The 15,247-nt window shown below is 36.4% G+C and overlaps 1 protein-coding gene across 4 annotated transcripts in view; it reads right to left on the bottom strand.

Moving 5' to 3' along the window:
• farp2 (FERM, RhoGEF and pleckstrin domain protein 2) overlaps nucleotides 1-15,247 on the bottom strand; it is an 84,896-nt gene that overhangs the window by 51,994 nt on the left and 17,655 nt on the right. For all 4 annotated transcript variants that reach the window (XM_067459566.1, XM_067459567.1, XM_067459568.1 and 1 more), the window contains exon 3: nucleotides 9,643-9,747. In XM_067459566.1, coding sequence (XP_067315667.1) covers nucleotides 9,643-9,747 — 105 coding nt within the window. The remainder of the gene's footprint in view (nucleotides 1-9,642; nucleotides 9,748-15,247) is intronic.

The following is a 15,247-nucleotide window of genomic DNA, read 5'->3' as shown; positions in this document are numbered from 1 at the left end:
TGAGAATATCTATCATAATATATGCATATTATGTGGCTGTTTTAACCCCACCTGATTACAGAGATGGAAAATACCATTTACAGGCAATTCACCATAGGGAATACATGGTTTTCAAAGCTTTTTAACACTTATAGCGCCCCCTATACTCCGATCTCCATAAAACATTGCATGTGTCTTCAACATGTTATGCCACATATACCCAACAATTTTCGTGAAGTTTTGAGTTTCCTCTTAGGATTTATAGGCTTTTGAGTGTATTTTGCCACGCCTCTTTTCTAAATGGCTCTGTTATAGCCATCCAAAGGCAAGAAATCAACTTTTTTTTGATAATTATTGATCTAGAGAGTCCAGAGAATTGTCCTAGACTGGTTTGGTTCTGATTGCGCAAAAAACCAGGGACTAGTTCGCAAAAGTAGGTTTTTAACATAATTGTGAATATTTCATTAATGATTTGATTGACAGCAATGATACCAGAGGCAAATTTGTTCAGCATGAGGAGATCTATCATATGATATGCATATTTTGTGGATGCGTGAAAAAACACGTGATTTCAGAGCCATAAAACTCGTTAGCGCCAACTAGTGGCCGATTTCTTTCAAAATTCTTACAGACCTCTAGGACTATGAGTCAAACATGCCCACTGAGTTTTGTTCCGATCGACCTCCGTTAACCCTGTCTAATAGGTGCTCAAATTTCATTGGCCGATGGCGGCCATGTTTTTTGAGATACGCCAATGTTCTCATAGACAGACATGGTACCTTGGGCCAAGACACTGCTTACCAATTTTCAAGTCAATCGGACTAGCGGTCGCGTGGTTATAGCCCTTTTTGTGTTTTTTCCATGTTATAGCGCCACCAAGTGGCCAATCGTCGCGATTTTTTTATCGTGACCAAAGACTGAGCCCATAAACATGTGTACCAAGTTTGGTGAATATATCTCATTTCTTGCTGGAGTTATAGCCTCTTTAGTAAAATAGGCTCCGCCTTAAATGTACATTTCCACGCCCCTTTTCGTTCATGATTCAAAATTTCAACTTTTTTTTGATAATTATTGATATTCAGACTAGACAGAACATTTTGGCACTGGTTTGGTTTCGATATGTCAAAAAACCAGGGACTAGTTCGCAAAAGTATGTTTTTGACAAAATTCAAAATGGCGGAAAAATTTTCATGACGGAAATGAAATCGGAGATATACGTTTTGTTCGCCAAGGTCTCAGCTTTCCAATGATATAAGACACTTGAGTGTGGACCAAACGGTTTAGGAGTTATGAGCCCTTTTGCGCAATTGATTGCTATAGCGCCACCTATTGGCCAATCTGGCTCATAATTTGATAACCTTTCCTCGATTTTTGGACTACCTATTGACAAAGTTTCAAGTCTCTAGCCCTTACGGTTTGGTCTGCACGATGAGTTTTACGGCAGAATAATAATAATAATAATAATAATAATAAAAATCAGCACAAATACAATAGGTGTTCAGCACTTCGTGCTTGAACCCCTAATAATAATAATAATAATAATAATAATAATAATTAAAGCTGCGAGCAGCATTTAGCGGGGTTCAAGCCATTTAAGGTTTTTAAGCATTTGACACCTTTTGCATGAAAGGCTTTTAAGCACTGAATGAATTTGAGAGATATCAGGTGAAATGAAGTGATAAACTGACAAAATGTGATTTTAAATATTATAATAGTGACTTTATAAAGTCTAAATATGAATTGATCAGGAGAGTGCAGAGAATCATACTGCTGTGGTTTGGTTCCGATCAGGCAAAAAACCTAGGACTAGAGGTTTTTAACATAATTGTGAATATTTAAATAAAGATTTGATTGACAGTATTGGTTATAGAGGCAAAGTTGTTCAGTATGAGAAGATCTATCATAATATATGCATATTATGTGGCTGTTTTAACCCCACCTGATTACAGAGATTCACCATAGGGAATACATGGTTTTCAAAGCTTTTTAACACTTATAGCGCCCCCTATACTCCGATCTCCATAAAACGTTGCATGTGTCTTCAACATGTTATGTCACATATACCCAACAATTTTCGTGAAGTTTTGAGTTTCTCCTTAGGATTTATAGGCTTTTGAGTGTATTTTTGCCACACCTCTTTTCTAAATGGCCCTGTTATAGCCATACAAATGCAAAAAATCAACTTTTTTTGATAATTATTGATCTAGAGAGTCCAGAGAATTGTCCTAGACTAGTTTGGTTCTGATTGGGCAAAAAACCAGGGACTAGTTCGCAAAAGTAGGTTTTTAACATTATTGCAAATATTTATTTAACGATTTGATTAACAGAAATTGTTCTAGAGGCAAAGTTGTTCAACATGAGGAGATCTATCATATGATATGCATATTTTGCCGATGTGTGCAACACCACGTGATTGCAGAGCCATAAAACTCGTTAGCGCCAACTAGTGGCCGATTTCTTTCAAAATTCTTACAGACCTCTAGGACCATGAGTCAAACATGCCTACTGAGTTTCGTTCCGATCGAACTCCGTTAACCCTGTCTAATAGGTGCTCAAATTTCATTGGCCGATGGCGGCCATGTTTTTTGAGATACGCCAATGTTCTCATAGACAGACATGGTACCTTGGGCCAAGACACCACATACCAATTTTCAAGTCAATCGGACTAGCGGTCGCGTGGTTATAGCCCTTTTTGTGTTTTTTCCATGTTATAGCGCCACCAAGTGGCCAATCGTCGCGATTTTTTTATAGTGACCAAAGACTGAGCCCATACACATGTTTACCAAGTTTGGTGAAGATATCTCATTTCTTGCTGGAGTTATAGCCTCTTTAGTAAAATAGGCTCCGCCTTAAATGTACATTTCCACGCCCCTTTTCGTTCATGAGTCAAAATTTCAACTTTTTTTTGATAATTATTGATATTCAGACTAGAGAGAACATTTTGGCACTGGTTTGGTTCCGATATGTCAAAAAACCAGGGACTAGTTCGCAAAAGTAGGTTTTTGACAAAATTCAAAATGGCGGAAAAATTTGCATACCGGAAATGAAATCGGAGATATACGTTTTGTTCGTCATGGTCTCAGCTTTCCAATGATATAAGACACTTGACCCTTAGGGGGAACGGTATAAGAGTTATGAGCCATTTCGCGTTTTTGGTTGCTGTAGCGCCACCTATTGGCCAATCTGGCTCATAATTTGATAACCTCTCCTCGATTTTTGGACTACCTATTGACAAAGTTTGAAGTCTCTAGCATTTACGGTTTGGTCTGCACGATGAGTTTTACGGCAGAATAATAATAATAATAATAATAATAATAATAATAAATATAGCTGCGAGCAGCAATTAGCGGGGTTCAAGCGACTTAAGGCATTTAAGCATTTAAGGCGTATTGCATTTAAGGCTCTAAAGCAGTAAAATAATTAAATCTGGGAGCTCAGGTGAAATGAAGTGATACATTGACAAAATTCGATTGCAAATGTTAAAATAGTGACTTTATAAAGACTGAATTTGAGTTGTGCTTGCAATGGCAAAACTTGTGGCCCTGTTGCTACCCTACACTGCTGACATGTTTTTAGCAAAATGCTAACACGATTAGCATGTTTTTAACATACTGGTAACACAATTAGCATGCTGAAATAATCGATGGAAAATACCATTTACAGCCAATACAGGCAATTCACCATAGGAATACATGGTTTTCAAAGCTTTTTAACACTTATAGCGCCACCTATACTCCGATCTCCATGAAATGTTGCATCCTTCTTCACATTGTTATGCCACATATACCCATCAATTTTCGTGAAGTTTTGAGTTTTCGCTTAGGATTTATAGGCTTTTGAGTGTATTTTGCCACGCCTCTTTTCTAATTGGCCCTGTTATAGCCATCCAAATGCAAAAGTTCAACTTTTTTTTGATAATTATTGATCTAGAGAGTCCAGAGAATTGTCCTAGACTGGTTTGGTTTCGGTCGTGCAAAAAATCAGGGACTAGTTCGCAAAAGTAGGTTTTTAACATAATTGCAAATATTTAACTAACGATTTGATTGACAGCAATGGTTCCAGAGGCAAAGTTGTTCAGCACAAGGAGATCTATCATATGATATGCATATTTTGGGGATGTTTGCAACACCACGTGATTGCAGAGCCATAAAGCTCGTTAGCGCCAACTAGTGGCCGATTTCTTTCAAAATTCTTACAGACCTCTAGGACAATGAGTCAAACAGGCCCACCGAGTTTCGTTCCGATCGGCCTCCGTTAACCCTGTCTAATAGGTGCTCAAATTTCATTGGCCGATGGCGGCCATGTTTTTTGAGATACGCCAATTTCCTCATAGACATACATGGTACCTTGGGCCAAGACACTGCATACCAATTTTCAAGTCAATCGGACTAGCGGTCGCGTGGTTATAGCCGTTTTAGTATTTTTTTCATGTTATAGCGCCACCAAGTGGCCAATCGTCGCGATTTTTTTATCGTGACCAAAAAATGAGCCCATACACATGTGTACCAAGTTTGGTGAAGATAGCTCATTTCTTTCTGGAGTTATAGCCTTTTTAGTAAAATAGGCTCCGCCCTGAACGTCCATTTTGAATCCCCTTAGCAACCGTGAATCGAAATATCAACATTTTTTCGATAATTATTGATATTCAGCCTACAGAGAACATTTTGGCACTGGTTTGGTTCCGATCGGTCAAAAAACCAGGGACTAGTTCGCAAAAGTAGGTTTTCGACAAAATTCAAAATGGCGGAAAAATTTTCATGACGGAAATGAAATCGGAGATATACGTTTTGTTCGTCATGGTCTCAGCTTTCCAATGATATAAGACACTTGAGTGTGGAGTACACGGTTTAGGAGTTATGAGCCCTTTTGCGCTTTTGGTTGCTGTAGCGCCACCTATAGGCCAATCGGGGTCATAGCTTCTCAGGTTCTCCCCAAATTGAGGACTACCTATTGGCCAAGTTTGAAGTCTCTAGCACTTACGGTTTTGTCTGCACGTTCAGTTTTAGGGGAGAAGAAAAATAATAATAATAATAATAATAAAAATCTTTACAATTACAATAGGGTTTCAGCACTTCGTGCTTGAACCCCTAATAAAAATCTTTACAATTACAATAGGGTTTCAGCACTTCGTGCTTGAACCCCTAATAAAAATCTTTACAATTACAATAGGGTTTCAGCACTTCGTGCTTGAACCCCTAATAATAACGAGCAGCAATTAGCGGGGTTCAAGCGACTTAAGGCATTTAAGCATTTAAGGCGTATTGCATTTAAGGCTCTAAAGCAGTAAAATAATTAAATCTGGGAGCTCAGGTGAAATGAAGTGATACATTGACAAAATTCGATTGCAAATGTTAAAATAGTGACTTTATAAAGACTGAATTTGAGTTGTGCTTGCAATGGCAAAACTTGTGGCCCTGTTGCTACCCTACACTGCTGACATGTTTTTAGCAAAATGCTAACACGATTAGCATGTTTTTAACATACTGGTAACACAATTAGCATGCTGAAATAATCGATGGAAAATACCATTTACAGCCAATACAGGCAATTCACCATAGGGAATACATGGTTTTCAAAGCTTTTTAACACTTATAGCGCCACCTATACTCCGATCTCCATGAAATGTTGCATCCTTCTTCACATTGTTATGCCACATATACCCATCAATTTTCGTGAAGTTTTGAGTTTTCACTTAGGATTTATAGGCTTTTGAGTGTATTTTGCCACGCCTCTTTTCTAATTGGCCCTGTTATAGCCATCCAAATGCAAAAGTTCACCTTTTTTTTGATAATTATTGATCTAGAGAGTCCAGAGAATTGTCCTAGACTGGTTTGGTTTCGGTCGTGCAAAAAATCAGGGACTAGTTCGCAAAAGTAGGTTTTTAACATAATTTCGAATATTTAACTAACGATTTGATTGACAGCAATGGTTCCAGAGGCAAAGTTGTTCAGCACGAGGAGATCTATCATATGATATGCATATTTTGGGGATGTTTGCAACACCACGTGATTGCAGAGCCATAAAGCTCGTTAGCGCCAACTAGTGGCCGATTTCTTTCAAAATTCGTACAGTCCTCTAGGACCATGAGTCAAACAGGCCCACCAAGTTTCGTTCCGATCGGCCTCCGTTAACCTCGTCTAATAGGTGCTCAAATTTCATTGGCCGATGGCGGCCATGTTTTTTGAGATACGCCAATGTCCTCATAGACATACATGGGGCCTTGGGCCAAGACACCGCATACCAATTTTCAAGTCAATCGGACTAGCGGTCGCGTGGTTATAGCCGTTTTAGTGTTTTTTTCATGTTATAGCGCCACCAAGTGGCCAATCGTCGCGATTTTTTTATCGTGACCAAAGAATGAGCCCATAAACATGTGTACCAAGTTTGGTGAAGATAGCTCATTTCTTTCTGGAGTTATAGCCTTTTTAGTAAAATAGGCTCCGCCCTGAACGTCCATTTTGAATCCCCTTAGCAACCGTGAATCGAAATATCAACATTTTTTCGATAATTATTGATATTCAGCCTACAGAGAACATTTTGGCACTGGTTTGGTTCCGATCGGTCAAAAAACCAGGGACTAGTTCGCAAAAGTAGGTTTTCGACAAAATTCAAAATGGCGGAAAAATTTTCATGACGGAAATGAAATCGGAGATATACGTTTTGTTCGTCATGGTCTCAGCTTTCCAATGATATAAGACACTTGAGTGTGGAGTACACGGTTTAGGAGTTATGAGCCCTTTTGCGCTTTTGGTTGCTGTAGCGCCACCTATAGGCCAATCGGGGTCATAGCTTCTCAGGTTCTCCCCAAATTGAGGACTACCTATTGGCCAAGTTTGAAGTCTCTAGCACTTACGGTTTTGTCTGCACGTTCAGTTTTAGGGGAGAAGAAAAATAATAATAATAATAATAATAATTAAAGCTGCAAGCAGCATTTAGCGGGGTTCAAGCCTTTAAGGCCTTTTAAGCACATAGGCATTAAAGACATTAAGTTTTATTTAGCAAGATTTTAAACACTAAAATAATAGATGGAAAAGTCCATTTACAGCCAATATAGGCAATTTACCATAGGAAATGCATGGTTTTTAAAGCTTTTTAACACTTATAGCGCCACCTATACTCCGATCTTTGTAAAACGTTGCATGCTTCATTAGCATGGTATGCCACACATACCCAACAATTTTCGTGAAGTTTTGAGTTTTCCCTTAGGATTTATAGGCTTTTGAGTATATTTTGCCACGCCTCTTTTCTAATTGGCCCCTTTTATAGCCTTTCAAATACAAAAGTTCAACTTTTTTTCAATGAATATTTATCTAGAGAGTCTATAGAATTGTACTAGACTGGTTTTGTTCCGATCGGGCAAAAAACCAGGGACAAGTTCGCAAAAGTAGGTTTTTAACATAATTGCAAATATTTAATTAACGATTTGATTGACAGCAATGGTTCTAGAGGCAAAGTTGTTCAGCATGAGGAGATCTATCAAATGATATGCATATTTTGCCGATGTGTGCAACACCACGTGATTACAGAGCCATAAAACTCGTTAGCGCCAACTAGTGGCCGATTTCTTTCAAAATTCTTACAGACCTCTAGGACCATGAGTCAAACATGCCCACCGAGTTTCGTTCCAATCAGCCTCCGATAACCTTGTCTAATAGGTGCTCAAACTTCATTGGCCAATGGCGGCCATGTTTTTTGAGATACGCCAATATCCTCAGAGACATACATGGGGCCTTGGGCTAAGACACTGCATACCAATTTTCAGGTAAATCGGAGTAGCAGTCGCATGGTTATAGCTATTTGCAGGTTTTTTTCACATTATTGCGCCACCAAGTGGCCAATCGTCGCGATTTTTTTATAGTGACCTCAAATTGAGCCCATACACATGTGTACCAAGTTTGGTGAAGATATCTCATTTCATTATTGAGTTATAGTCTTTTTAGTAAAATAGGCTCCGCCCTGAGCGTCCATTTTGAATCCCCTTATCTTCCGTGAATCGAAATTTCAACTTTTTTTCAATGAATATTGATTTTTAGACTACAGAAAACATTTTGGCACTGGTTTGGTTCCGATTGGTCAAAAAAACAGGGACTAGTTTGCAAAAGTAGTTTTTCGACAAAATTCAAAATGGCGGAAAAATTTTCCTGACGGAAATAAAATCGGAGATATACGTTTTGTTCGCCATGGTCTCAGCTTTCCAATGATATAAGGCACTTGAGTATGGACTAAACGGTTTAGGAGTTATGAGCCATTTTGCGCTTTTGATTGCTGTAGCGCCCCCTATTGGCCAATCGGGGTCATAATTTGATAAGCTCTCCTCGATTTTTGGGCTACCATGTGGCAAAGTGTCAAGTCTCTAGCCCTTACGGTTTGGTCTGCACGATGCGTTTTAGGGGAGAATAATAATAATAATAAAAACCCTAACAATTACAATAGTGTTTCAGCACTTCGTGCTTGAACCCCTAATAATAAAAATCTTTACAATTACAATAGGGTTTCAGCACTTCGTGCTTGAACCCCTAATAAAAATCAGCACAAATACAATAGGTGTTCAGCACTTCGTGCTTGAACCCCTAAAAATCAGCACAAATACAATAGGTGTTCAGCACTTCGTGCTTGAACCCCTAATAATAAAAATCAGTACAATTACAATAGGGTTTCAGCACTTCGTGCTTGAACCCCTAATAATAATAAAAATCAGTACAATTACAATAGGGTTTCAGCACTTCGTGCTTGAACCCCTAAAAATGAAGTGGCCAGCGATATACATCCTGACCCTGTGCACCCACATGCTGAGAGTGACATGAATATTTCAATATGAGCTGCACACTTTTCTCTCAATATCAAAAAAAGCACACAGCAAAAATGAGAACAAAGCAAGCATTTTTTTTAAAAAGCAAAAGAAAAGCATCTGATCATAGCAATGTGGATATTGTTTGCACAAGCTCTGCAATTCAGCACTCTAGTAATGTCACGTCACAGTTATTTATTAAATAATACATACATAATTATACAAAAGATTGCTTAAAATTACTGTATTAAAGACTGTCACTATTTTCTACCATAAAGCGGCCCAAACTTCGAACTCCCAAAACAAAAGCCAAACGAACTTCGTTTTGGACTGATCTTGTTCGAAATGACATCACATCAGATCTATGATTTTCCTTGAAGTATATCGAGGCCTTAATTCACACCATTGGCTAAGCCAATTTCAATCAACCTACTGATGATGACTTATTTTCTCTCCTTATTAAGCAAGGGTGCATATTTTAAGATGGAAAAATTACATACTTTAGCTTTAACGTTTTGTTTCTATCCCAGCCGGGATAACAATCCCTTAAATATATCAAATTTTGTCTGGCACAGCAAACAGAACTGTTTAATCAACTGTAAAGTCTTCCAGTGTGTAGTAATTCTCTATAAAAGTATTATTTTAATGACACCCATTTGTAGGCATGTTATAAAATATAAAGCTTGTGTTCTTTAAGTTTGAGTGCCTGTATCAGGCAGGTTTAAAGGCAACAGCAAAGCACTGGGGCCCAGAGAAAGGCAGCACAAATAACATAATACAACTTTTAAGAGCTTAGCCGGGTTTTCAGAGGAGCGGGCCGTTCACAATCCTGTCTTTGTGTGAGCAGGAGGACTGTTTGTCAAGTGGCCACTTACCCAGTTCATCTGCAGGTTCTGAAACTCCAGACCAAAATAATCGTTCTCAATGAGATTGATCCGTCTGAACACCTCAGAGAAAAGAGTTTGCCCATCCGCTTTTGACTACAAGAAAAAGAGGGAAAAATACATTTTAATTAATACTTTTATTTAATAATAATTTTATATTTCCAAACATTATATATATGCATGCACAAGGAGCATGTATATCACAGACAGACTCGATGATGGTGAGATCAGATCTGTTTGGAACATACTGACGGTTGTCAGACTCCTTATGCATACAGAAACCTCACTGGATTATGACAAATAATGGCAAAAGAAATGTTTGGAAATATGGCAAAAGATATGGAAAAAGACAACTGGCTTAAAACTATTTTTTTAATAATGGCAGATTTACAGATTAACAAATTACTACAATTATTTATTTACTCAAGTTCAACACTTCAAACAGATCACATCACTTCACAACACGCTAGAATTGTTCAAACTTAGAATGACATATTAAAAAGTATTTTTTCTATTAAAGCCATGTTAATATATTTTGCATAAAAGACCCAAAAGACACAGATCCAATTATAATATTTTGCTAATATAATAGTCATTATTATTGTTCTGGGTAGCAGAATATTATGCATTAATAACATTTCAGAAAGGAGACATAAAATGCAGACCCAAAAAAAACTTTTTTATTTAAAAATTTTAAATAAAAAAAATTAAACTTAATTTTAAAAATCTTTTCTTCTTTTTTTATATGGGGTTGTGAGGGGTAAAACGTTTCTGTGGAAAAGCAGCTGTCTCTGCTATGAAGTCGCTGGATATTTGAGGCTAATGGGTGTCAGTGGGAAATATCTGTGGGCTATCCGAGTAATTCTCCACAGCATGCAGCCAGGCCTAAACCAGACACAAGGCCACAACACATTCAGTCTCTGAGATCAGCTGGACTGTCAGATGTAAATGTATAGCTGTGAAAGGCCAGGAGAACATCCGAGGACATTTCAGAGCACACAGGCGGTTAAACCTACTTAAAGGGAAAAGGGTTTTCCTTTAAACAGACTCAGGGGTTTGTCATTACAAAATGAAGGACTAATTACTATGTACCCAGAACACACTGCACTTGGGTTTTGCCATTCGAGCCTGTGACTTTTTGGGAAAATTATACAGCAGACAGCTGTTTGTAATGTGAAATGTATTTTTAAAGACCATAAAAACAGCTCGAATTGGGCTGGCCAGATTGTTACCCTTGAGTTCTTTGGTACATTCTAAACTTGATTGATTCTTTCTGCCTTTAATATGGTTTCTTAAGTAAAGAATGTACTCTCTGTGCCAAGCAGGGCAGGTAAGCACCTTCCAAATGGCTTCCTCTAAGTTCTGCCAAAACCAGCATCAACATGCACAACAGAGTCAGTGCAAAGAAGAGGAGACAGACCACTCAAAGGGAAATTAATAAGAGCTCATAACGCTTGATATGGAAGCTGCGAATGGACTGGAAGAAAAAAAATAAGCTTTTTTTTTTACTACTAACTAAACATTTTGTGTTAGAATGCACATATTAGCTGGAGTGGCCTGAAAAAAAAGCTTTTAATATTATTCATTTGATCTTATTAATAATATGGTTATTAGAATTTAATGAAATGCATTGAGGCTGGGTATTTTTCAGATTTGATTCTGATTCATACACTCAATTTGACTAAGATTTAGGACGAATTCTCAAATTCATTTGGGTATATTTTGGTTATAAAATGTCATTTATAATCAGTGTTGGGTAAGTTACTCTAAAAAAAAGTAATTAGTTACTACTAATTACATCTTCAATAGTGTAATTAGATTACTGTACAAATCACTCTCTCCAAAAAGTATTTAATTACTTATTACTTTCTAAATCCTATATCAACCTCGACTAGCTGGTTAAAGGACAGGCATGAAACAGCTCTTTTAATTCATTCTAATAAATAATATAAAACTACATAAATTATTCCCAGTAGCTGACCCAAGTATTACAAATGTGAGGACACATTAAAACACATAAAAACATTTTAAAGTTAGACTTTAAATTTTGATGTTAATTCCACTATTGTATTATAATTGTTTTACAATCTATACACAATATTAAATTAAATTACATAAGGAGTAACTATTTAAATTACAGAAAAAAATAACAGTAATCCCTTACTTTACTTTTTCAAGGGAAAAGTAATTACAGTAACTAATTACTTAGTAACTAGTTACACCCAACACGGTTCATAATCTTACATGCATATGTAAGCACCAACTACCAGTGCTATAAATTATAAAGGGCAATGTAAAAAAAAAAGAAGTTATTATTCTTTTACAACATAAGGGTCATTCATTTTGGGAATCAAGCTACACTGGTTGTGCTGTATTTTATTCACAGCTTTGGTAAAATAAGATGTTTTCTATCTTGGTGCAGAATTGATATCAGGTGTGGTCAATGAAAGATTTTAACTTGAAAAATCTATATTTTTACCCAGCCCTAAAATGTTATAATAAAATGCAATCAGCTGTTCCCATGGAAGTAGATGCATTAAACAAGGATGCAAGAAGTTTGCAACAGCATTTAAAATGTTATAAAGATATCTGTTCCTACATTTTCTATTTAAACAATCCTGAAAAAAGACTGAAAATAATAAGAAATGTATAGGAATGAAAGGATTCTTATACATCTGAAGGATCATGTGACATAAATTTAAATTAAAATACAAAAAATAAGTTATAAAATGTTATTAATATTACACTCTTCTGAATAGTAGTGTAAAGGCTTGTGCACACCGGGACGATTTACCTATAGCGGCTGATGAATCAGAAAAAGTTGTGTAGTTGCACAAAAAATGGATAAACTACAAAGAAAATAAAGCACAAACGGCAGTCAATTGATGGCCTTTGCATGGGTGTGCAATCCCTCACACTGCTATAAAACAATGAAAGGTCTGAATGCATCTTTGACGTTCCCACGTGTGAGGTGTGTCTTATGCTTGTTGGGAGTGAATGCTACAGACTGTCAGTTCACATACTTCAGCAATAATTGGATTAAGTCTCTTTTCTGCAGCTTTCTCAAGCACCCTAAACTAAAAGCCCATTAGAAGTACAGCATAACAAAACTATGGATAAGCTATGGATCAGCTCAGAGGTGTTGACTGCAACAAGGAAATACCACCCGTAGCATATTTTCCATGCATCACAGTGCAGTGCCAGCTGAACCCTCTAAGCGCATTGACGCTATCCAATAAGTAGGAGTTTCCCTGTTACAGTTGTAGTGTCAGTGGGGCGGGTTTATGGGTCAACAGTGGCTGGGATTACTAAGTAGCAGATGTTCACAGTCTGGGGAATCTTTCTCGTATTCACCAAGCCAACTTGTCAGACTACACTGGCAACTGCTGAATCCAAACTAACAATAATATGGCTTTTCATTTAGCCTGTCTGTGTACAGAATCTATGTGATCATGCGTTCGAGGGCTGACTGTGTTGGGACATGTTGAGATCTCAGCAGGAGGCATCTCTTTCTCACACACTAGGCAGGTAGCAGCTTTTGCTATGTTGCAATGATTTCAGCGAAGCATGACACCAAAGGATAAGAAACATTGTAAATCATTATGCATGGCAGTTACATGAATGAATTACAGTGTTTATTGTTGCATCGCTGCTGAATCTTCAGTACTAGGCCCACAGCAAAAAAACTCATATTGAATTAATAGAATGTGACAATAAAATGACTCAAAATACAGTATTTCTCAAAATACTGAAAATAGTGTGGTCAGTGTAGTCTGATATATAAACAAATTACTCTATTTTGGTTAATTATTATGAGTTGATGCACAAACATACAAAACAAACAGTTCTTTATGACAAGCAAGTAAATCTTCTCAATGGTTCTTTTGATGAACTGTTCAATCAGTCAGAGTGGTCAATGAAGCAACATCTGGCTCACAAAAGCAACAGATTTTTTAAATGTTTTATATTGTGACGTACATCCAAATGTAACGAGATATCAAAAAAGAAAACTGCGGGCTGGAACTATAGGGCTTGCACTGACTAGTCGGGTAGTCGACTATTTCAACTACTAGTCGGCACTGTCGGAAGCCATCGACTACTTGGGCAGGCAATAACAATAGTATACAAAGTTAATTTTTTCTTTGGCCAGTATCATGACAAACTTGGTTACCTTTATGCAAATCAGCGAGCCATGACCACGGCCAAAGAAAATATGCACATGAATTTTCTCTTACTCAAAAAAACAATTTAGTCCCTTCATAGATAAGACACATTTAAATTATGTTCACTTTACTCAAACTTATTTAATTTTTGACACAACTTAATTTAATATAATCAACCTAATATACATTTAATGCTGAAGTTTACTTAATGTGTTAAAACTACATGAAATATCTGTGTTGACATAACTAACTGGGCAGTGGATCTGTAGTTCTCCGCTTGCTTTGCAATGGACTCCATCAGGAGAGTAAATTTAGGGATTAAAATGCTATTTTATGTGTTTTTCTGTAAAGAGAAAGATGTTGTTAATGTTATTGTTTAATTTTCAGTTTTGTTGGACATTTAGAGTGTCTGCAATGCTTTTGAATTCTGTGGTTACCATTATGCTGAACAGTGGCGCCTGTGCTTAGGCTGTGGGCACTCAGTGATCTTTGCTAATGTCAGGAGTTACACCAGCCTTTTCTTATATTTTCATTATATACATTATGTATGATGATGATAAATTAAATTGCTTAAATTTTTGGGAAAATCAATTATATTTAAGGTATATATATATATATATATATATATATATATATATATATATATATATATATAAATATATATATATATATATATATATATATATATATATATATATATATATATATATATATATATATATATAAAGTATATAAATATAATTTAAACTGTAAAACCATAAACCATAATTTGGACCAACTCAATTACATTGTCCAAAATTGAGTTTAAATTACATTTCATTGCATGAATTCGTTTTTTATGAGTTGGGCTTACACATATATTTGTATGGAAAACATGTGGAAAACCTGCCCTTAATTAAATTGAGTTTGTCCAATGAGTTTTGTTTTTGTTTTGAGTGAGCTTTTATAAACCAGTTTTTGAACTAGTTGAATGCGGATATGTGATGCCAGTAGATATTAATTATCATCCATTAGACATAATTGTTGCATACAGTGATCTGTCAATTAACAAACACTTGTTGACACAAACAAATATTTTCTTTTGTTTGAATAATTGTAACATCAACCATAAGTACTCAAATAATTTGACAAGAAGAGAAATCAACAGTCGTTGTCACACACACACACACACACACACACACACACACACACACACACACACACACACACACACACACACACACACACACACAAAGCTGGAAGTCGATTATTGAGGGGCAGGATAATCTTTTTTAAAACGATCTATAACATGCATTTACAAAACCGATAGGGTGACATTTCTTTTTATGATGACTTTAATAATAACATTAATTTCACTGATATCCAACTTAAAATGAAGCAAGTTGTGTCCATTTAAAATTTGTGGAATGTTGATCATAAGAATCAACTCAAAT

Source organism: Pseudorasbora parva, chromosome 12, assembly GCF_024679245.1.
Source record: "Pseudorasbora parva isolate DD20220531a chromosome 12, ASM2467924v1, whole genome shotgun sequence".
Lineage (NCBI taxonomy): Eukaryota > Metazoa > Chordata > Actinopteri > Cypriniformes > Gobionidae > Pseudorasbora > Pseudorasbora parva.
Note: the sequence above shows the minus strand (reverse complement) of the source record. Positions and strands in the feature narration are given on the sequence as shown.